Genomic DNA, 20,748 nt, shown 5'->3' with positions numbered 1-20,748 from the left:
CTTGGGGCCTCTGTCATGGGGCTGCCGGCAGAGCCCCCAGGGGCACCGTGAGCAGCTGGCAGGGAACTGGGCTGGCGCTTTCCACGAAAGGGGTCCAGTTGAGGGAGGCACCCCGGGCAGGCTCTTGGGGGTGGGCATCACTGGGCATCTCTACGAGCTGGGGGCCGGCCAGGAGCCCCGACCTGACCAAGGTTGGACAGCATGGAGCACCCACGAGACTCGGGAAAGCCTACTCCCCGGCTTGAGGACAGACAGTCCGCCGAAGCCCCCACCTGCTGTGGCCCACAGACGGAGCCAAGGGACACCTGGAGCCGCAAGGCAAGCCTCCGGGGGCCCAGGCAAGGACTGGGGGTGGTGAGCAGACGACCCCAGAGGCGAGAGATTTCCTCCACTCGCAAATGTGTCCTTAAACTTCAAGGAGGACTCGCATGTTAATCAGGCATTAAAACAGGCTGTGGAATATTTAATGGCATAGAAAGATGGTGCTGACGAAAGGCCGCATGGGGAAAAGGCAGCTTGCAGGATGGAGCACGTCCTGATTCCAGTTCCTACCCGTCTGCCGACGGCCCAGACGGGTACACGATTTGGGCTTTGGGACAACATTCTCTGAGATTCACACCACGAGTGGGTTAGGGTGGCTTTTATTTTCTCCATGCTTCCTGTCCTCCTTGACAGTTCTGCAGAAGACATGTATTCATTCTAGAATCACATCTCCCCCCCACCAAAAAAAAAAAGAAAAAACCCATCAAATGTGTCAATAACTCACATTAGAAAATCTGCTGCTTAATAAAAACGCATCAGTGATCAGAATAGAAAATTTGAAAAGATAATCTCTCTCCACCCAGAAGGCACGACAGGAAGAGGCTATTTTTAAAGCTAAAAATTGTTTACTTTTCTCTCCTCACTTTGCTGTGCTCATTAATTCTAGAACTGGTGTTGGTGGGGTTTTGTTTAAATTGTATATGTTTCTGTCCTAGTTCTTACTCCTGATATATATGTGTGGTTATTTCTCCTTCCTAAAAGGAAAAAAAACTTACTTAAGCCGCTTCTAACTTGGGGCTGGTCCTCTAGTGACCGTTCCTGGGGCTCAGTGATCTTTAGCCCCGGCTCAGGCCCAGAGCCAACTGGGGGCAGGCAGGGCTGGGGGTCTCTGTGGTATTTGCTGATCCCAAGTCAAGGACAGTGGTGAGGGAGTCCAGGGTTATACCAGCCCGGAGCAGTCTGCATTTCCTCATCTGCATAACGGGGTTGACTGTAGCCCGCCAGGCTCCTCTGTCCATGGGATTCTCCAGGCAAGCATACTGGAGTGGGTTGCCATGCCCTTCTCCAGGGGGTCTTCGCTACCGAGGGATTGAGCCCAGATCTCCTGCATTGCAGGTGGATTCTGTACTATCTGAGCCACCGGGGAAGCCCGAGCATATTTGTCAAGACTGATGACAAACTCAGGATAAGCATGTAAACATCCAGTCTCTTTCAGGGTGGTCAGCTTGGAGCTCCCCACGCAGTCTGGGGGCCACCGTGGACACGCGGCCCGGAGGAAGCACACTGGTGTGGCGCCCTCCCTGTCCCAAGACCTGGGAGAGTCCTCGCCTGTGCTGAGAGTCTGTTTCTACATCTGTCAAATGGGGACACATTCTCCTCACTGCCTGTTACACGGGTAAGCAGGTTAGGGGCAGCGGTAGGTGACACACAGCTGCTGTGACCTCGTCCTGGCGGCCAGTGGGCATGGGCGTGGTTACCCCGCGGAGCTGCCCAGAAGCAAGAGTCAGTGTCTGCCTGCCCCTCGCGAAGGGGGCTGGGCGGGGTCCTAAGCCAGGCTCCCCGCCCTCCTTTCTGCTACAAGCATGGCCACCTCAGGATAAAGGCTGGAGCTCACGGCAGGTTTTTCCATCAGGCTTTTATTATAAAGAAGGTTCCAGAGCGTCCCGGCCTCCCCCTCCAGCCCTGCCCCCGTGGGCCACAGCCCGTCCAGGCACTGACCAGGCCCGCCCCAGGCGGCCGCTTGCGACGGAAGAGAAAGGGCGATGATCTCGGGGATCCGGGTTTGGGGGCGGGGCGTCTCTGCCGGGTCCGCCCGCCCCTGGAACAGTCATTTCCAGTGTTGCGCTGGGAGCCCTGGGGGGGCCCCTCCCGGGGCCTCCGCACTAGCGGCAGCTATTCACAGTTGGCGCGTGATAAGTTTCTTTAATATATAAAAGCTTCTTTTTAAAAAACAACAAAAAAGTGGTGCTATCTTTAGAAACACTTCCAGCAAGATCACGTAGCCCAGCTACAGCCTTGGTACAACTCAGCCCCCTTCCCCCACCCCCTCCCGCCCCTGCCCCCCCCCGGGACGGCGCCCCCCCCACCCCCCCGGCCTCAGCCTGGCTCCCAGGACAGCGGGGAGCCTCCCGCAGGCCGTGGACGCTGCCCGCTCCGCTGGTGTCCGCTGGAGCCGCTGGAAGCCAGGAGCGGGCCAGGCTCCTCCACAGGCGAGCGGAGATGGCGGGGGTGGGCAACGTCTTGGTGGTGGAAGCAGAAGCAAACCGAGGGCTGGGTCACGGGGCCTCCCTCTCCGCCAGGCAGGATGAGGTAGCGTTTCTGGCTGTGGCCTGGGGCCCAGGCGGCCCTCCTTGCCCGTCGGCGGCCTCGGTGGCGCTGGGCCGGGACAGAGCGAGTTGGGGGCGGCACTGTCCAGGCTGTGCTGGGTGGACGGCGTTCAAGGCCTCAGCCTGGAGCTGGGGTCTGAGGGCAGGTGGGAGGGGCCGGCGCCTGAGGGGCCGGGACGGGGGCTCCTCTGCTGGGCTCAGAAAAAGCCCCTGGTGCAGCGTCCTTTCCCAGCCGGCGTCGGAGGCACGCAGGGCGGGGGTGGGGGGGCGCCCGCCCGCCGCCCCCCGGCTCAGGCCTCGCTGTAGCACTCGTAGATGTTGTCCTCCATGAGGGCCACCACCTGCTCGAACTTGTGCTGCAGCTGTGTCCTCCGGGCCGTGGGGTTCGCCTCCAGGGCGCTCACGATCTGGGGCGGTGGAGGGCGAGTGGTTGGCAGAGGATTTAGTTCAGGGCCCAGGACACCCCCGCCCCGGCCCCACCACACATCTGCGGGGAGCACACACACACGCACGCGCACGTGCGGCCTGGATTCACGCGCACACGCACGTGCACGCGCGGCCTGGATTCCCGGTGCTGGCAGCCACGCCCACAGCACAATCCGCTGTCCTGGGGCCCGGAGTACCTGAGCCCCGCGCTCACCCCGGGTTTCCATGAGCGGCTGGGAAGGGCTGACGTGGGGCGGGGGGTGCCCGGGCCTCACGCTGGGGGCTGCTCACCTGCGGGCGATACCTCTTGGCGTATTTGTAGATCTCTGCCATGGCCACGTTGGTGTTGAACTCATTCTGGTATTTCTGTGAGGAAAGACGGGGCGGGAGTTGGACTGCGGTGGAGACTCCACGGTCCGAGCCAGGCCCAGCCCAGTCAAGACCCGCTGCTTGTACACAGCCCCACGCCGCCCCCAGCCCTGACGGTCGAGTCCTGCCCACCACCCCCGTCCTCCCGGCGAGGTCCCCGTGGGGCCGGCAGCACCCGCGACTCCTCGGCCAGGTGTGCGTTCATCTCCTGCTCGCTGAGCGGGGTCATGTCATGGATCTGCTTGTAGTAGCGCTGCACGATCTTCCGGTACTCGGGAATCTCCTTGGCGTAGAGCAGCTTGTTGGTTGGTGAGTCCTGGGTGGGCGGACAGGAGCCAGGGAGTAAGACGCAGGGTGGAGACAGCAGGCTCTTCCTGGGCCAGCCCGTGTCGACACCGCCGCACACACGGGGCCACCCCTGAGCGAGCATCCCTGCGCTGCAGGCTCTGCACCGGGGGCGCCCCACTCCTATCCTCTCCGCCCGGTTTTCTGCACGACTCTCAGGGTGACGACCTCATGGGGGACCTACTTGGAGGGGAAAGTGCACGGGCTCATGCCAGCTCTTGGACACGCAGGCTATTTAGTTTGAGTCCTTGCTGAGGGTTATGGGTCTCGGTGGCTAAGATTTCTGGAAGCCTGACTGCTGTCTCAGTGGAATATTTCCCAGCACGTGTTTCCTACTCCCGAGAGCGAAGCGTGCCAAGTACGCTCCTGGTTCTTTGTCACGGGTGTCCTGCTCTCCCAGATAGCCTGTGAGAGGTGATGGCGTTTTCTGCCATTTTTGTGGTCTGTCTCTGAAAGTCACGGGCTAGTGGCAGGGCCAGGTCTAACTCTCGTCTCATGAACACTCACAGCCCCTCGGCCTGGAACGCCGGGCTCTCTCGGGCCTGCTGCGCCCTCTCCCTACAGTCCGCTCTATCTCGGGTCTCCTCCTGCGGCTGTTGACCATCAGGGCTGTTGCCTGGAGCCCGGCTGGTCGCCAACACTGTATCAGACCACCTGGGCTTTCCACGCCCACCTGGCTTCTCCCCGCCTGGCTCTAGGGCCTGAAGATTCAGGAGCTGGTGCTGGGCACAGCTGAGGCAGCTGCAGCCCTGGAGTTTGTGACTGTGGGTGCCCGTTTCCGGGAGAACCCCCATCTGATGACCCCATTCACCCTACATCTGAGCTCCTCCAGTTCCCTCCCAGAAAGTCCGCTGTCCCTGCAGCACTGGGCGGCCCGCCCACAGCAGCTGACCTTGCCCAGCTGCAGGTCGGAGATGGAGCAGGCGTCAATGAAGGCCTGAGCGATGACTGAGAGGCAGGCGTCAATGTGATCCGTCTTCTCAATGTCAAAGACAAACTGCGGGTTTTTCAGGATGTTCACCCAGAAGCGCAGAGGAAGGCTGGGGGACAGAGGGAGGCAGTGGTGTGAGCCCCGCCCGAGGGTGGGTCGCGGAGGAGGCGGTCACCGATGGAGGCTCGGCCAGGGAGGCCGGCAGGCCCAGAGGACAGGCTGGCTTTGCTCCCGAGGCCAGCGGAGACTGGATGGAAGCTCTGGGAACCTTGGTGTCTCCTCCACAAATGGGGTTGGTGACTGTCCCTAGCCGGTAGGGGGTGGGGAGGGGCGGCAGAGAGGCCTGAGTCGGCCCTCGCTGCCCGCCCCATCCCCCGCAGAGTCCCCTGCTCACACGCAGGAGCTGGGAGCCAGGGCCCAATCCTGGTTCTCATTAGAGCCCCCGCCCTGCCTGGCAGCTCGTGGCTCCTCCCCCAGCCCTGTGTGGCTGTGAGGAGTCAGTCCATCATTAGCTGGGTCACCAGGAAGGGCTGAGGGTGGGCGAGGCCTAAGATGGCTGGAGGGTTGGTAAAACTGCCTCCCCAGTGGCTGGGGGCCTGGGACAGGGGGACACACACACACCGCCCCCATCACCAACGGCTCAGAGCAGCCCCTGCAACAACAGAGAAACTTCGGCGTCTGTGGCAACTCTTTTCGAGAGTCAGGCTGAACTTTTCAACAACTTCCTGTTGGGGTTTGGGTCTCTGAAAAGCTAACACGTGCCTCCAAGGAGGGATGTGATGGAGGCAGTCACGTCTCTGGGAGCCTCAGCGTGCTTGTCTGCAAAATGGAGCCGACAGTGCCCACCCAAGGGGGAGGGGAGTGGGGGGAGAGGGACAACAGGGCAAAACTTAGACAATGCTCACTTCTAGTTAATCCTTACAATGAAGGAGGGTTCCTTTTACAGCCCTGGTTTTCCAGCTGGGGGAAACTAAAGCTCAGAGAAGTCTCTTGTTCAAACTCACACAGCTCGGAATGGCATAAGGGACTGAACCCAGGCTCTGAGCCCCAACCCCACTGTTGGCTGCGTGATCCAGTGAAGCAGCCCCGCCCCTTACCGGCCCCCCGAGGGCCCCCCACCTGTTGGTCTTCCAGATGTGCAGCGTGTCGGGGTCTGAGATGCCCCTCTTCTCGGCTTGCTCTTCTAGGAAGTCAAAGAAGTACTTGACGGCCAGTGGGGGCTTGTCTTCCCGGATGCTCAGGATGGCCTTGAACAGGTCATCCAGAAACTTCTGCAGCGTGCCCTGCAGGGGAGTGAGTGGCGGCCATCAGCCCAGGAACACATGGGGGCGGGAGGAGGTTGGTGACAGGCACCTCTGGCGGCTGTGGGGAGCCCGTGGTGCTGGGGCTGAGCAGTGCTGGGTGAACGGGAAGCTGTGTGGCCCCAGGCTGGCCTCCTAAGTGCTCTGGGCCTCAGTTTTCCTGTCTGTGAAATGGGTTGGTGAAACCCACGGCACAGGAGTGTCGGAAGGACTTGGACACAGAGCAGGGAATTGGTGGGTTGGGGTGTGGGCTCTCTGCCTCTAGCCATGTGGCCTTGGGGATGTTTCTGCCTTCTCTGTCACTCCAGCGAACAGAGAAGTTGTTGCCGGGCGCCCTTCAGGCTGGGGGTGCGGCTGGCCCCGCAGGGGAAGAGCTGTCCCCCGCTCCCCCAGCGTGTGGTCCCAGTTGACCCCCGGGAGTGAGGACATGCGGGGGGCGGGCCCACCTTGGTGGAGAGCAGGCGGGTCAGGTAGATCTCTGGGAGCACCTTCTTGCGGTGGTTCTGCCGGTGGGACTTCTTGGGCTCTGCTAGCTCGTCTGTGGGCAGCACCTGGGAGGCCCGGGCTGGGTCAGTGCTGGCGCCAGGCACCACCCTCGGCCGCCCCTGGGAGGCCCTACCCGGCCCCCGAGGGTGCCTGGCTCTGCACACTCCCCAGCCCAGCCTTCCCCAGGCCTGGGAGCACGGCCTCCAGAGGCCCAGAGTGGCAGGAGGCCAAGTCCACTCCCAGTGAAGGGCGGGCACCCCCAGGGCCAGAGGCAGGGCACTCACCAAGTGGAAATACTTCTCCGTGTCCAAGTCTTTCACTGCGAGAGGGAAACACACACACGATAAATAAACAAGAGCCAGGAGCAGGGGGAGAGAGAGCGAGCAAACGAGAAATGGAGGCAAAAAGCTGGAGAAAGAAACCCAGTGAGATGGGCACAGCCAAATAGACGTGGAGAGGAGACGAGAAATGCACAGAAAGACAGTGGAGAGTGAGAGCTAGAGACACGCATGGAAGGAGGCCCAGACAGAAAGACAGAGGCGTTGAGAGAGACAGAAAGGCATCCACAGGGGACAGGAGAAGCAGGGAGATGATCACAGATGGACACGGGGCAGCTCCCCACGAGGGCCCACTGCCCCGAGCCCAGACCTCACCAGCTGCTGGAAGGGACCCCAAGGCCTCCAGGAGCCTAGGACCCCCAAGCTTGGGGCATCTGAAGTAGGGATGCGGGGGTGAGGCAGGGACACAGCCCGAACCCCTGATGGCCTGGCGCCTGCCCAGACCTCTTACAACCGCCTCCCTGCTCCTGGGGCCCCTCTCGGCTGCCTGCAGGAACCCAGTGCCGAGGAGGCCTGGCCACAGGCCCCGCCCGAGCAGCACTGCGGCAGGGCGCCGTGCCCGGCCCGGCCCGGCCCTGCCCCTGGAAGCCTCAGTTACCCACCCCCTGCCGGGGCTACTCAGGAGGGCCCGGCCCCCTGTCCGCCCGCACTACCTCGGCCCAGGGTGTTGTCCTTCTTGTCTGTGAGGCTCATGGCCAGGGAGGCGCCTTCGGGGATCTGATAGGGAGAGAAGCTGCGGTCAGAAGGCAGAGGTCAGGGAGGGTGGCACAGCGGGGCGGGCGGGGCCGCGGCCCACCTTGTAGTGGGCCAGCGTGTTGAGCTTCTTGCGGCCGTCCTCCACCACCGAGGTGTCGTCCAAGTCCCGCAGTATGTAGCTCTGGGTGCTCGAGGCGAACCACTCTGGGGATGGGGGACCAGGGGTGAGGGCCGGGGTGCCCCCCCATGGGGAGAGAAGCGGGGGTCCCCCCAGAGCTCTCTGAGCCTCTACTCCTGCATCTGGAAGGCCGGGCGGGGGGGCTGGGCGGGGGGGCACGGAGCCGCGGCTCCACACAGCCATCTGCGGGGCGGTCACTGGCTGGCCGGGCCTTCATCACCTGTGGTGAACTCCCCACGGGGCCCCAACATCAGCTCCTGGCTGATGGGCACCGTCTCCACATCCCTAGAGCCCCAGACAGCACACATGTGACTGAGCGGGGCCCATCGGCCGCCCTCCCACCCAGCCCACCTAGGTCCACGTCCTCGGCACGCGGCCACTGGGAGTAGGGCACGTTCTTGCAGAAGGCTTCCAGAATCTTCTCCTTCACCTGCGTCAGCGTGTCCGTGTCCATGGCGCGCACGCTCAGTGAGTCCATGCCGCAGCCCTGGAAGGACACGTTCAGGTTCTGCAGGAGAGAGACAGGGGGCTCAGCAGCTGCCCACCGACCGGACGGGCAGACAGCCTGCGGGCGGGGGTGTCAGGCGCGAAGCTGGGAGCCCCTCCACCCCCCGAGCCGGCTCACCCGGGGCTTAGCCTCGATGTTTTCCCGCAGCAGCCACTCCTCGTTGAGCGTGTAGCGGGCTTTGCCCGTGATGGCGTCGATGGAGCCCTTGTTGATTTGCTGCTTGATGGCGCACAGAAGCAGGAAGAAGGGCTCCCCCACCGTCTCCTGGGGGCGGGGGGGCGGTCAGAGGCTGAAGCCAGCTGCCCACTCTCCAGACTCCAGCCCCGAGCCTGTGGCCCCCACCTGGACCCCTGCATACCCGCTTCCACCTACCCCCCCGCAGCTGCCTGCCTCACACCTTCCTTTTGATCCTGGTGCCGCTCAGCCCTCCCACCCCCACACCCAGGGCGTCTCCCTGGACTCCCAGCTCAGACATCGCCCAACCTGGGCGGCCGCATTCATTTTATCGCGCTGGCAACCTTTCCAGGTAGCGGTAGCATCCTCACAGCCAAGGCTCAGAGAGGGCAAGCAAGCTGCTCAAGGTCACCCAGCAGGGAGGCGGCAGAGCTGGACTCAAAGGTATGCCAGGGAGGGCTCGAGGGCTGAGAGAGTGTCTTCCTGACATGGCCTCTGTTCCCAGGGTAGCTCTGAGCCTTGATTCCCCCACCCGTATAACGGACCCTGTGGGCCAGCCCCTTTCCCACATGTGCGCAGAGACCGCAGTCCCTGGTCCTGGCAGAGATGGCAGGAAGATAAAAGGAAGTGAGATCTCTGGGGCAGGGGCACGGCTGCCTGGCGCCCTCACCCGCAGGCAACTGTACATGCAGATGGACATCCAGTTGGTGAGCATCTTCTCAACCACGGACTCCGTGCGCCGCAGCATCAGCTTGGGGTTCTTGGCGGCCGAGGCGTCGATGAGGTCCACCAGCAGCTCCTTCATGATGCCTGTGTAGTACTCGAGCTTGCCGTGGAGCGCAATGGTCAGCAGGGAGGCCAGGCTGCACCTGTGGGCAGGCGTGGGAGTGGGGGGTCAGCCACACTGTGAGGCCCTGGGACCCCGAAGACCATACTGCGGGGGCTCCAGTGCCCCCCTTGTCGCTGGATGAGGCAGGTGCAGCAGAAATCTCCCTGGAGAAAAGCCTACCCTCCCTGCTGCTTAACCACCATGCCCACGAGCCCCGTCCTGGGCAGGCAGGACCAGGAAGGGGCAGAATGGGGAGACGGGCCAAGGCCTCAGGGCCTGACTCTGGGGAGATGCCAGCTGCCCCAAGGACACGGTGCCCTGCAAACTGCCCCAGCCTTGGATCCAGCCCGGCAGACCCAGGATGCGTTGTCCTTCCCCAGAGCCCGCACTGCAGCCTGACCTGTCCCGCACCGCGAAGTCCTTCTGCTGCTCCAGCGCATGGACAAAGACGATGAGAAAGTGCTTGTTGTTGAGCAGCGAGGAGAACAGGCTGATGCCCTCTTCCATGTTGGGCCGGCAGCTCTCAGGGATCTGTGGGGGCAAGTGGTGAGGGATGTCGACGGGGTCCCATGTCTGAGCACTCGGGATGCCCAGAGTGGGACCTTGAACGCTTCCCGGGATGGCGAGCTCACTACCCCTTAGTGGGAGATGCCTAACTCCCTGTGACCAGGAGCAATGGCTCAGCTGAGCTGGAAAGGGGGGCTCAGGCGAGGTTGCCCACCCCATATCCCTGTGTGAGGAGCCCTCTCCCATTCTCTAGGCAGCAGGGGGAGAGAGATGTCCAGGGGGACCCAACCCTTTCCCCTCTCTGGTCTAGGACTCAGTATGTAGAATACCCTGAATGGCCACTTGACTACCTGCTGGGATGGAGAGCTCACTACCTTACAATGGCAAGTTCCTCCCAACTTCCCAAGATTAAGATCAACGGATCAGATGAACTAGAAAGCAGGGCCCAGAGAGAGCTGGGGGTGCCCCAAGGCAGCCCCGTGTGTGTGTGTGTGTGTGTGTGTGTGTGTGTGTGTGTGTGTGTGTGTACGGGTGGGGGGCTACTCACCTTCCACTCTCCCAGCAGCGGGTGGGTCTCCTGCACTGGGGAGCTGCCCTGGGAGTTGAGGGTCTGGGAGGGGAGCACGTAACGCTCTTCATAGAGGGAGGAGCACTGTGGAGCAGACCCCCAGCGTCTCAGCAGGGCTGCGTACCCCCCAACCCACGCAGGGGCTGCCCCACAGATGCGCAAGCCCACTCGACAGGAAGAGGCAGTGGGCCACACCCAGGGGCCACAGGACTCCAGAGGAGAGGGGAGGGGAGTCCCAGGGGGGCTTCCTGGAGGAAAAGCAGAACCAGCCTGACGTCCACGGGTGGCGAAGCTGGAGTGCACAGGCCTAAGAGGAAGCTAAAGCACCCCGGTGTAGAAGGAGGAAACGAGGCAGAGAGGCCTGAGGGGACCCAACAGGGGTTTGATGTCCCACTGAGAAGAGTGGGGCCACCCTAAGAGATGTTCTTGACAGGCTGAGGAAGGTGGGGATGGGGCAGCGGCCCCTGGAACAGCACGAGGAGGCATGGAAGCGAGGGGTCTGGGTCCAGTGGACAGGAGAGATGGAAGAGATGGAGAGGGCATGGCTCCTTGGTGAGAGGAGAGGCAGGCCCAGCACCCCAGGAGGAAAGCGGGGCTGACAGCTGGCTTCAGTAGGCACACTCAAACAGCAAGTCAGCAGAGAAAGCAAGTTGGGGCCAGGCAGGGCGGCCAGGGAAGGTGGCTGGGCTGCCATAGGCGGGTATGCAGGTTTCACACTGCTTAAGGGCAGGCTCAAGGAACTCCTGAGGTATCACCAGCTGGCGGGAGCCTGCCCTGACCTTGGGGAAGAAGGTGCGGGTCACGAAGTGCTTGTACTCCAGGAAGGGGATGCCCTGGCTGCGGTTCAGCTCCTTGGTCAGGTCCGTCATGTCCGTCTGCAGCTCTGCGAAGCCTGGTGGGCAGGCAGGTGGCCGTGAGTGGATCAGGGGGCGATGCCAAGGCCCGAGGCCCCGCGTGGCCACCCCGCTACCTTCACGGACCTCCCCGCGTGGCCGCCCTGCTACCTTTACGGATCTCCTCCCGGATCTGGGACTCCATCTCCTCCATCTGCAGCAGCGTCTTCTGCCAGTAGCGCTCGGCACGGCGGCTCTTGGTGCAGAAGACGAACAGGGCTGTGGGCAGCAGAGAGGTGGGTCAGACCTGTGATCCCTTCGGTGTCCGAGTGTGTGTCGTCACCTGCCGTGTGCAGGGCCTGGGTGGAAGGGAGACAGCCTGCCTGCAAGCCTCAGCTCCTCTGGCAGCTCACTCAGCTCAACGCCAAAAACAGCAAACCACCCCATCAACAAACGGGTGGAAGATCCTAAAATAGACATTTTTCCAAAGAAGACATACAGGTGGCCAAGAGGCACATGAGAAGACGCGCGTCACTAATGATTAGAGAATTGCAAATCTCAACGACTCTGTACCACCTCACACTGGTCAGAATGGCCATCATCAAAGAGGCTGCTGCTGCTAAGGTGCTTCAGTCGTGTCCAACTCTGTGCGACCCTGTAGATGGCAGCCCACCAGGCAAGAACACTGGAGTGGGTTGCCATTTCCTTCTCCAGTGCATGAAAGTAAAAGTGAAGTCACTCAGTTGTGTCCGACTCTTAGCGACCCCATGAATCGCAGCACGCCAGGCCTCCCTGTCCATCACCATCTCCTGGAGAGCTACCCTATGACCCAGCAATTCCACTCCAGGGCATATATCTGGGGAAAACCATAATTTCCAAAAGATACATGCAGCCCAGTGTTCACTGCAGCACTATTTACAATTTACATGGGAGCAACCTGCATGTCCATCGACAGAGGAGTGGATAAAGAGGATGCGATGAAATACTACTCAGCCATAAAGAAGGACGTAAAGCCATTTACAGCATCATGGATAGACCTAGAGACTATCGTTCCAAGTGAAGGGAGTTAGACAAATATAATACAAATGAACTTATTTACGAAGCAGAAAGACTCATAGACTTTAACCGACTTGTGGTTGCCAAAGGGGAAAGGTGAGGGGAGGGACGTATCCACACTACTTATAAAACAGCTAACCAACTGGGGCCTACTGCCTAGCACAGGGAACTCTATACTGTGTAATAACCTACATGGAAAAAGAATGGACAGAGGTCTGTGTGTAGCTCAGTCACTTTGCAGCACACTGGAAACTAACACCACGTTGTAAATTAACTCTAATAAAATTAATTGAAAAAGTAAATTACTTGTGGAGCAAAAAGCATAAAATAGTGATGAACAGTGGATTGCTCTAGCTACGAGAATGATGGGTGATTTCTCTTCTCTTTTAGCAGAAAGATATTTGTATATTCTATCTGTTTTCCCTAAAATTTTCTACATTGAATATATTGCTTTTTAAAAACCAGCTTCTTTGGGATAATACACATGCCATCTAATCTACCTACGTAGACAATTCACTGCCTTCTAGTATACTATGGGGTTGTGACACCATCCACGATCGAATTTCAGCACACTTTTCCTGCCCCTAGGAGACCCACGACCACAAGTAATCAGTCCCTATACAGCCTCCTCCTGCCTCTAGGAACCACTAATGTGTCTTGTGTTCTTTGATTTACCTGTTCTGGACATTTTATATAAGTGGGACCAAACGAGAGGTAGCCTTTTATATCTGGCATCTTTCACTTACCATGATGATGTCAGGGGTCACCCACGCTGACGTACGTGTCAGAACTTCCTTCCTGTGTATGACCTAATACTATTCCCCCACAGGGCTAAACCACATTTCCTTTGTCCATCAGCGGATGGACATTTTGGGCAGTTGCTACTGTGAACCCTGGTACACAGGGGCCGGTGCGGACGACTGTTCTCATTCTCCTGGGCAGATGCCCAGGGTAGGGAACTGCTGGGTCATGCAGTAACGCTAACCTTTCGAGGAAACTGGTGGTGAGTTTGCCATAGCAGCGGCACCAGGTAAATTCCCACCAGCAGTGTACGAGGGCTCCACTGCCCTGCGACTGAATATAGTACTTTTGTGACCATTATTTCAACAGGGGTATAGCCTACCTAATGCGTAGGGTCGTCTTCCCCGAGCAGCCCCCTCAGAAGTAGCTTCAGTAGCCCTACAGCCCACGGTTGCAAGGCCCTCTGCCTGGCATGCAGGGCCCGTCCTGCACACTTTGCACGGTCGCTGAGACGCCCTCCTCACCCCGCTCTGAGCACCTAACCTGCTCCCAGCTCCACACCTTTGTTCAGTGTGCCTGGCCCAATACACCTCTGTCCTACCCACCGACCTTCAGAGGCCCCTTACCGACCACGGACAGAAGCAGCAAGACGCTGCAGATAACGATGGACACGATGATGGCGGTCTCGCTGCCCCCCAGCTGCAGCGTGGCGATGGTCTGGTTGAAGTTCCCTACCTGGATCTGTGGGGAATGGGAGGTTGTGATGAGGGAGCGGTAGCTTTCCTGGACATACGCCCTGGCTCTTTTCCTCACTGGCTGTATGGCCTGGAGCAACTCACCTAACCTCTCTGAGCCTTGGATGCCCCAAGTATCAATAGAAGAGAGAATCCCACCCGCCTCCTGGGGACACTGTGAGGGCTACAAGAGATGACACTTGTCAAACCCTTAGTCCTGGGCCTGGCATGGAACGGGCGACTCAAGAAATACAGGGAACTGTGATTACTAGTTCTGTGATGACTACAGGCAGTTCCCAGAGCCTGGCCTGTGAACTGAAGTATCTGTTGGGCTGCCCGAGGACCAGGGGAGCAAGTGAGTTCTCAGGACTCAGACTGCAGAACTGGGACTGGGGTGCAGGCGAAAGGCAGCTTCTGCAGTTCACAGCCATCATGGGGTATGTGTGCTGCCCCCATCCCGGGAGGCATGCAAGCAGGTAAAGTGCAGAAGAGACCCCCTTTCCGGGCCTTCTCCCCACCTCTCCTGCTTCCCTCCCTCCCTGTGTGACTGCCTGGTGACTGGCGGCCCAGACGCTGGGTATGCCACCAGGTGGAACAGGGACCGCCTCTCATGGCCTCTCAGAATCCAGCCCATTGGGCCCAGCTGGGGGCCAGTCATGGACCCTGAACGGGTCACTCAGGCCTTGAGTTTCCTCATCTGCCCAGTGGGGACATAAAGCTCTGCTTTCCTCCACTGTCTGAGCTCCTGCCTCCAGCGCCCCATCCACTCACTGTGATGGGCAGCTGCCCCTCAGCCGTGCCCAGGGACTCATTGACGGAGCAGTGGATGACTCTCTCGGAGACAATCTGGATGTCGCAGGCCACCTGGCCAATCTTGACACGGTACTCATGGCTTTCGAGCCCCAGCCCGTCCTGCTCCTTCTGCGGGAGCAGAGGGGGTGCTCACCCGGGGCCCGGGGCCCGGGGCCCAGGGCAGAGCCAGATCTGCTCACACACCGCCCCGCCCACGAGCGCTCACGAGAATCAGCTCACGCCCCCTCATCCCCCGCCCCGCGCCTGATCTGCTTAGGGCCCCCCTCCCCGCCCTGCGCCACCGGCACCCACGCGCGCTCATGTGGATCTGCTCACGACCCCGCCCCCCCCGACCCCCCCGTCCCCCCCACCCCCCCACGCCCTGCCCTGATCTGCTTAGGGCCCCCCTCCCCGCCCTGCGCCACCGCCAGCAACCACGCGCCCTCATGTGAATCTGCTCACGACCCCGCCCCACCCCCGCCCCACCCACCCCCCACCCCCGCCCCATGCCTGATCTGCTTACGCCCCCCCCAACCCCGCCCCGGCCGGCACCCACGGGCGCTCATGTGGATCGGTTCACGACCCCCCCTCCCCACCCCGCGCCTGATATGCATAGGTCCCCCTCTCCCCGCCCCGCGCCTGATCTGCTCACGGGCCCCCTCCCCGCCCTGCGCCACCGCCAGCACCTACGTGGACCCGCTCACGCTCCCTCCCCGCCCCGCGCCCCCGTGGCACCCACGTGGATCACCAGGGTGAGGGGCTCCCCAGGGTGGTGCTTGATCCACTTCTCCCGCTTGGCCGTGGAGAACTGCGGGTCGGGGAGGTAATCCAGGCGGAACTGGCTGCCCCGCTGGGCCTCCTCGGGCTCCAGCAGCTCCTCGGCCACCACCGCCTCGTCCGCGTAGACCCGGCCGTTCAGGAAGAAGTCCACGGGGGCTGAGGCGTTGCTGAGAGCCCCGGGGGACGGACAGGTGATGAGGGTGGAGTTGAGAACCTTGCAGAGCTGAGAGAGGGTCACGGGGGCCAAAGTGGGGAATGGGGTGGACAGTCGGCAGGGGAAACATGGAAGGAGAGAAAGGGAGAGGCGGGGCAAAGATGAGAAACACGGCACGGGAAAGCCTGGTCAGCCGGGGCCGCGACCACCCTGCCCGCCGGGCCCCGCCCTCACCGTTGGCTCGCGGCCGATGTGGTGCACGGCCATGGACACCTTCTGCACCATGTGGAAGCGCTCGCCGGCCACCGTGATGGTCCTGCCGCCACTGCAGGGGGGCGGGTGGACAGCAAGCCCCGTGAGCCCACGCGCAGCCCCGGGGCGTGCCCGGGCAGAGGGCGGCGCCCGGGTCTCACCTGACGTGGCTGCGGTGGGGGCTGATGGCCGTGATGACCGGGTTCGGCATGTACTGGAAGCTGAGGCCGCCATGCACGCAGCCCCGCTGCTCGAAGCGCACACACACGGGCACCATGGCCGGCAGGGTGCCCCCCGGCACCGTGCAGGCGATGCTGGCGTCCGAGCGCCTGCGGGAGGAGCGGCAGGCCTCGTCAGCACAGACCTGCCTCCCGCCACCACCCCTGCCCATCATCCCATGGCCCTGGGCCACCCACCCGCCAGCCCCCGCCTCACACACCATTTCCGCCTTCCCACTGCCGCACCTGCACTCCGGCCGTCCACCCCACCCTGGACACCTCCCCTTCTCTCTGACCCTGCCTCCTCCCACCTCCTCCAAGAAGCCTCCCCAGAGATACCCTCCCGGCTTCCACCCCTGCAAGAGCTCTAACCCCTACAGCCCTGAAAGCCCTCCTCCCAACCCCAACCCCACTGGATGTTCCTAGTTCCCGCGAGACTGTGGTCCCCTGGGGGCTAAGACAGGGGGGCTCATCTTGTGCCCATCAATGGGACCTGGTACACAGTAAGTGCATAATACAGATGGGCATTTCACCGAGACATTCTGGACCACGCCCCTGCCTCTGGCCACACCCCTGGGCCGGCTACAGGTCTCAGACCATGCAAAATCATCACTGTTTTCACCACAGGTTAAGATCACTTATGAAGGGCACAGTACTCCCCACAACTCATGGGTACTGTCCGTACTGGGCAAGAACACTGAGGCTGAGAAAGAGGAAGGGGCCTGGCCAGGGGACACAGCCAGTGACGTCCCCGGTGATGCTCAGTGCCAGGACATTCTCCTCCCAGCCCTCTGGCCCCCCTAGACCAGGGACTCACAGCAGCTCTGTGCAGGGCTCCGTGTTATTCACCAGGACCTGGAGCTCGGAGCCCACGTGGAGGTCACTCCCGTGGATGGTGATCCTGGTGCCCCCTGCTTTGGGGCCCATGGCGGGCTCCAGGGAGTGGACCAGGGGCAGCTGTGGGGAAGAAGGCAGGCGGTCAGGCCCCAGGCCTGCCCTGCCTGGCAGGGTGGGGGCGGGGGCAGGCTGCATTCCCTTACCACATAGGAGAAGCGCTCCTGAGACCTGCCCTCCTTGGAGGCGTTCACCGTCACCACGTCTGAGAACGCCTCTGGGGCTGGGCCCGTGGCACACACGATCCTGGGTCGGGGAGGTGAGTCTGGTCAAGGAGCAGCCGGTGGGGTCCGGGGGCCAAGCAGGCGCCCCCTGGTTTCTCCCTCAAACAATGCCCCCTCTCGACTCCCAGGACGTGTGAGCCCCGTCTCCTTGCACTCAGCTCCCCCCACCCCCCACTCAGCTGGGATTGGCCCCTGGGCCAGGACACCCAACGGCGTCACCCTTAGCAAAATCCTGAACCAATTCCCGGTCAGCTGAACAGCCACCGAGTTCCCAGGTGTCACGCTGGTGCTGAGCTCCTCTCCGGAGCTGCCCTCGCTGAGTCTACCACATTCTGCGACTAGTAGGCAGGGGATTGGGTAAGGTGGTCTTTTGTCATTTACTCGGTAAGTCATATCTGACTCTGGACCCCATGGACTGTAGCCTCCCGGGCTCCTCTCTCCACGGGATTCTGCAGGCAAGCATACTGCAGTGGGTTGCCATTTCTTCCTCCCGGGGATCTTCCCGACCCAGGGACTGATCCTGTGTCTCCTGCGTTGGCAAGTGGCTTTTTTACTGCTGCGCCACCAGGGAAGCCCAAGGGGATACTTGAAAGTTCTCCAACCATGAGAACACCTGCTGGGCTGGGAGACTGATGCCCTTATCTGCAAGCCTGGCTTACGGCCTCCGGAAAGGAAACTGGGCTCAGTCCCTGCCCATGATGTTTCCTCAAGCCTGTCCGGGCCGGGCCCCACGGCTGCAGGCCCAGGTCTCTGCACACAGCAGTAGACCTGCACTTTCCTAACAGCAGCTGTTTTCCTCAGAGCGAGGCTTCTGTGGAAGCAGGGCTGCTCAGGGGAACCTGGGAGGGCTTCCTGGGGCAGCAGGCTCCGGAGTGGTGAAGCAGGGAAGGGCAGGATGCATGGCGGGAATGGTCTGAGCAAAGTCTGGGAGACCTGGGAGTGAGTGACTTCTGGGGAGCAGAAGGGATCCAGGGATGGTGGGGTGGTCGAGGGCAGAGGGGTGGGGGTGGCGAGGGGAGGGCAGAGGTGCAGCTGGCACTTCCAGGTGGATGGGGCCTGCAGGTCACTGAAGGGTCCCCAGGACCGCCCTCCACTCACTCCTCCGACACCGTGTATCTGTCGGCCAGCGGCTCACAGGCCACGCTGCCGATCCACACGCCGTGGGCCACGTCACTGAACCGCCGGCCCAGGTTCCTGCCGCGGATGGTCAGCTGGGTCCCGCCGTCCAAAGGGCCGCTCAAGGGCTCAATCTGCCAGGCAGTCGGAGAGACAGGAGGATGGGGCTCTGAGGCTGGGGTGTCCGGGGAGGCAGGTTACCAGGGCTGCCACCGGGGACGTGTGTGAGACGCGCAGCCTGCCCAAGGACACCAGTGCGCAGGGACAGAGCCAGTGCTGTTGGAGGGGCATCTCCTGGGGACGCTGAGGTCCAGTCCCCGTGGCCACGGGGACCCATGTCTGACCACGTGACCCTAAATCCCAGGCAGAGCTGGCTGGGCATTGGACGGGCAGGAGAACCAGGCTAAGGCAAACAGAACCCTTCCCTGAGACGTTTTCTTAATTGAAAAGGAGGCTCGTGGGTTACCCCAGTTTTCCCCTTATCAGCAAGGGTACCCAGACCTCACTATAAAGACACTCAATCCCAGCCTCTCTTCCACCCCAGACTCCAACGCCTCCCTCATGCCCGGCCCGTCCGCAGCCCTCACCATCTTCTCTATGCAAATCACCTCCTTTCTCATCATTGTCCCCCAACCCCAATGGAACCGTGAGCTCCATGAAGATAGGCAGGTGCGTGTTCACTGCTGTGTCTCCAGCCCTGCGATGGGGCAGCAGGGGGGAGCTGGCACCCAGTGGGTGCTCAGTGGGTGATGCAGTGCGTGGGGGCCCGGGTGTGTGCAAACACGTGAGCTGCGGGTCCCGGAGCCCATGTGGGGCGCTGTACGTGCGCACATTCAGGTGTGTGGGTGTGACAGGTTCCAGAGGCGGGGGGAGTGGGGGTGGGGTGCTTACCGCTCGGATCTCGGGGGCGGGGCAGGTGCCAGGCAGGGGCTGCAGGGTGCCCCGCGGGCGGCAGCCGTCGCTCCACACACACAGGTGGCCCAGATCCTCGCGGCCCAGGCACTGGGAGCAGTCGGGGCTGCCCACGGCGCAGTTGTAGACCTCCACTGCGGGAGACATGGAGCCGGCCCAGCTCAGCTGGGTCCTGCTTCTTAAGAGTCAGGGCCCAGGAAGCTCTTAGTACCTTCTCCAACCCCCAGCCCCACCCCAGGGGGCTGCTAATAATAAGCACAGTGCAGCCACAGCCCCGTTAACAGTCATCTGCACAGGGATCCTATCCAGTGGGGGCTGTTTATCAGCTCCAATTGACAGGTAAAGAGACGAGGCTCAGAGAGGCAGAGTGACTTGCCCGAGGTCACACAGCCTATGAGTGGGAGAGCTGGAGTCACAGCCAGGCCCAAGTGGGTCTCCTGAGCCCCCAGCGGAGCTCTCGGACACTAGAGAACCACTGAGCAATGCGGGCTGTGCAAGCCTCAGGCTCTCAGACAGGCCCAGGCAGGAGTGCAGGGTGGGTCCCCAGGGCATACAAGCTGGTTCTGGGGCTTCTGTCTGGGACCTTATAGTACAGAAGTGGGGCGGGGGGGGGGGTAGATGTGCACAGGCCCCACCTCCTGCTAAACAGGCCCCTGCAGAGTTGATTCGACACGTCTAATAAGAGCAAGGCCACCCGCCACCATCTAGGGGCGCAGACTGTGTCCCAGACAGCCCTGCAGGGCTCTGCATGCTCGTCTCAGCAAACCCTCGGCCCCGCCCTCTGCAACCGGGCCTGTGCTTCACGGGAGGACCCTGAGGCTGAGAAAGGGCAGGTGAGTGGGTGCTGGGGGGCAGAGCCACGGGCATGCGGATGCCCTGAGGGTGTGGTGCCAGCCCAGAGGAGCGGCTCCATAGTGAGGTGCGGAGTGAGCAAGCCGGCAGAGAGGCAGGGTTGGGACCTGAGAGACAGTGTGTGTCAGGGAGTGGTGGGGGGATACCCGAGCACTGGATGGAGCCCCCCAAGGCTGCGTCCCACCCACTGTGGCCATGTGAGGTTGGGGGGCACCTCCCACCTGTCATAGGGTCAGGGCTGTCCAGGAACCGGGCCGGCCGCCCCTTCAGCTGGAGGCTGAGCGGAAATACCTGGCTCTTCTGGGTCGTGTGCAGCTGCAAAAGACGGGGAAATGCGTGACGGGTGTGGACGCTGTCTGGGTCTCTGTTGGGGGGAGGGCACATCGGGGGATAGACGAGAGCAGGGCCGTCGGGGGCAAGGGGACCCCAAAGGGGAGGCAGAAAGGAAGGCGTGTATGTATCTGGACTCGGGCTGGCCTGCCCTTCCCCTCCACCCCGCTACGCCCGCCGTGACGCCCTGTCGCTCACCACCACTTGTTGGCAGCGTACGGCCGATTCATTCACCCACACAGCCTCGAAGGTCTCCTCCAGACCGAAGCTACACTCCAGGGCTGCACCCTGCAGGACACGGGGGTCAGGGGGCGTCCAGGCAGCACCCACCGCCCCCTACCTTCTTCAGGATGCCAGAGATTGCTGTCCGGAGGAGTGGGCGGGGGCTCTCTCCCTGGACTACGTCTCCTCCAGAATGTTCCTTCCTGGCCCAACGTCTGACAGAGGCGGGGGCGGGCACGGGGTGGGGGGGTACACACGAACACCCAGAACTCTGGCCTTGTGCTCTCACACCACTAAAAACCTCACCGACAACTTCCAGTGGCCTAACCCCGGGGCCTTTCACTCCGCTGGTAAAGCCCCGACTCTTCGGCACGAACGACACTTACAAGGTTCA

The 20,748-nt window shown here is 61.8% G+C and overlaps 1 protein-coding gene across 1 annotated transcript in view; it reads right to left on the bottom strand.

Annotated features, from left to right (window-relative positions):
- Positions 1-2,356: 2,356 nt before the first annotated feature.
- Positions 2,357-20,748, bottom strand: part of PLXND1 (plexin D1) — a 49,141-nt gene continuing 30,749 nt past the window's right edge. Inside the window, exons 10-36 of the mRNA XM_068983016.1 lie at positions 20,331-20,420; positions 20,024-20,117; positions 18,930-19,084; positions 18,021-18,172; positions 16,845-16,944; positions 16,622-16,761; positions 15,748-15,915; positions 15,569-15,659; positions 15,140-15,403; positions 14,380-14,529; positions 13,501-13,615; positions 11,249-11,356; positions 11,024-11,136; positions 10,224-10,328; positions 9,570-9,700; positions 9,011-9,209; positions 8,284-8,430; positions 8,010-8,166; positions 7,581-7,684; positions 7,438-7,501; positions 6,731-6,765; positions 6,407-6,511; positions 5,779-5,942; positions 4,621-4,768; positions 3,559-3,699; positions 3,306-3,380; positions 2,357-2,995 (exon numbers count right to left, since the gene is read on the bottom strand). Coding sequence (XP_068839117.1) covers positions 2,879-2,995; positions 3,306-3,380; positions 3,559-3,699; positions 4,621-4,768; positions 5,779-5,942; positions 6,407-6,511; positions 6,731-6,765; positions 7,438-7,501; positions 7,581-7,684; positions 8,010-8,166; positions 8,284-8,430; positions 9,011-9,209; positions 9,570-9,700; positions 10,224-10,328; positions 11,024-11,136; positions 11,249-11,356; positions 13,501-13,615; positions 14,380-14,529; positions 15,140-15,403; positions 15,569-15,659; positions 15,748-15,915; positions 16,622-16,761; positions 16,845-16,944; positions 18,021-18,172; positions 18,930-19,084; positions 20,024-20,117; positions 20,331-20,420 — 3,432 coding nt within the window. The 3' untranslated portion in view covers positions 2,357-2,878. The remainder of the gene's footprint in view (positions 2,996-3,305; positions 3,381-3,558; positions 3,700-4,620; positions 4,769-5,778; positions 5,943-6,406; positions 6,512-6,730; positions 6,766-7,437; positions 7,502-7,580; positions 7,685-8,009; positions 8,167-8,283; positions 8,431-9,010; positions 9,210-9,569; positions 9,701-10,223; positions 10,329-11,023; positions 11,137-11,248; positions 11,357-13,500; positions 13,616-14,379; positions 14,530-15,139; positions 15,404-15,568; positions 15,660-15,747; positions 15,916-16,621; positions 16,762-16,844; positions 16,945-18,020; positions 18,173-18,929; positions 19,085-20,023; positions 20,118-20,330; positions 20,421-20,748) is intronic.

The sequence above is a fragment of the Capricornis sumatraensis genome, chromosome 10 (genome assembly GCF_032405125.1).
Source record: "Capricornis sumatraensis isolate serow.1 chromosome 10, serow.2, whole genome shotgun sequence".
In the NCBI taxonomy this organism is placed as follows: Eukaryota; Metazoa; Chordata; class Mammalia; order Artiodactyla; family Bovidae; genus Capricornis; species Capricornis sumatraensis.
This window is presented reverse-complemented; position numbering and strand designations above follow the sequence as displayed.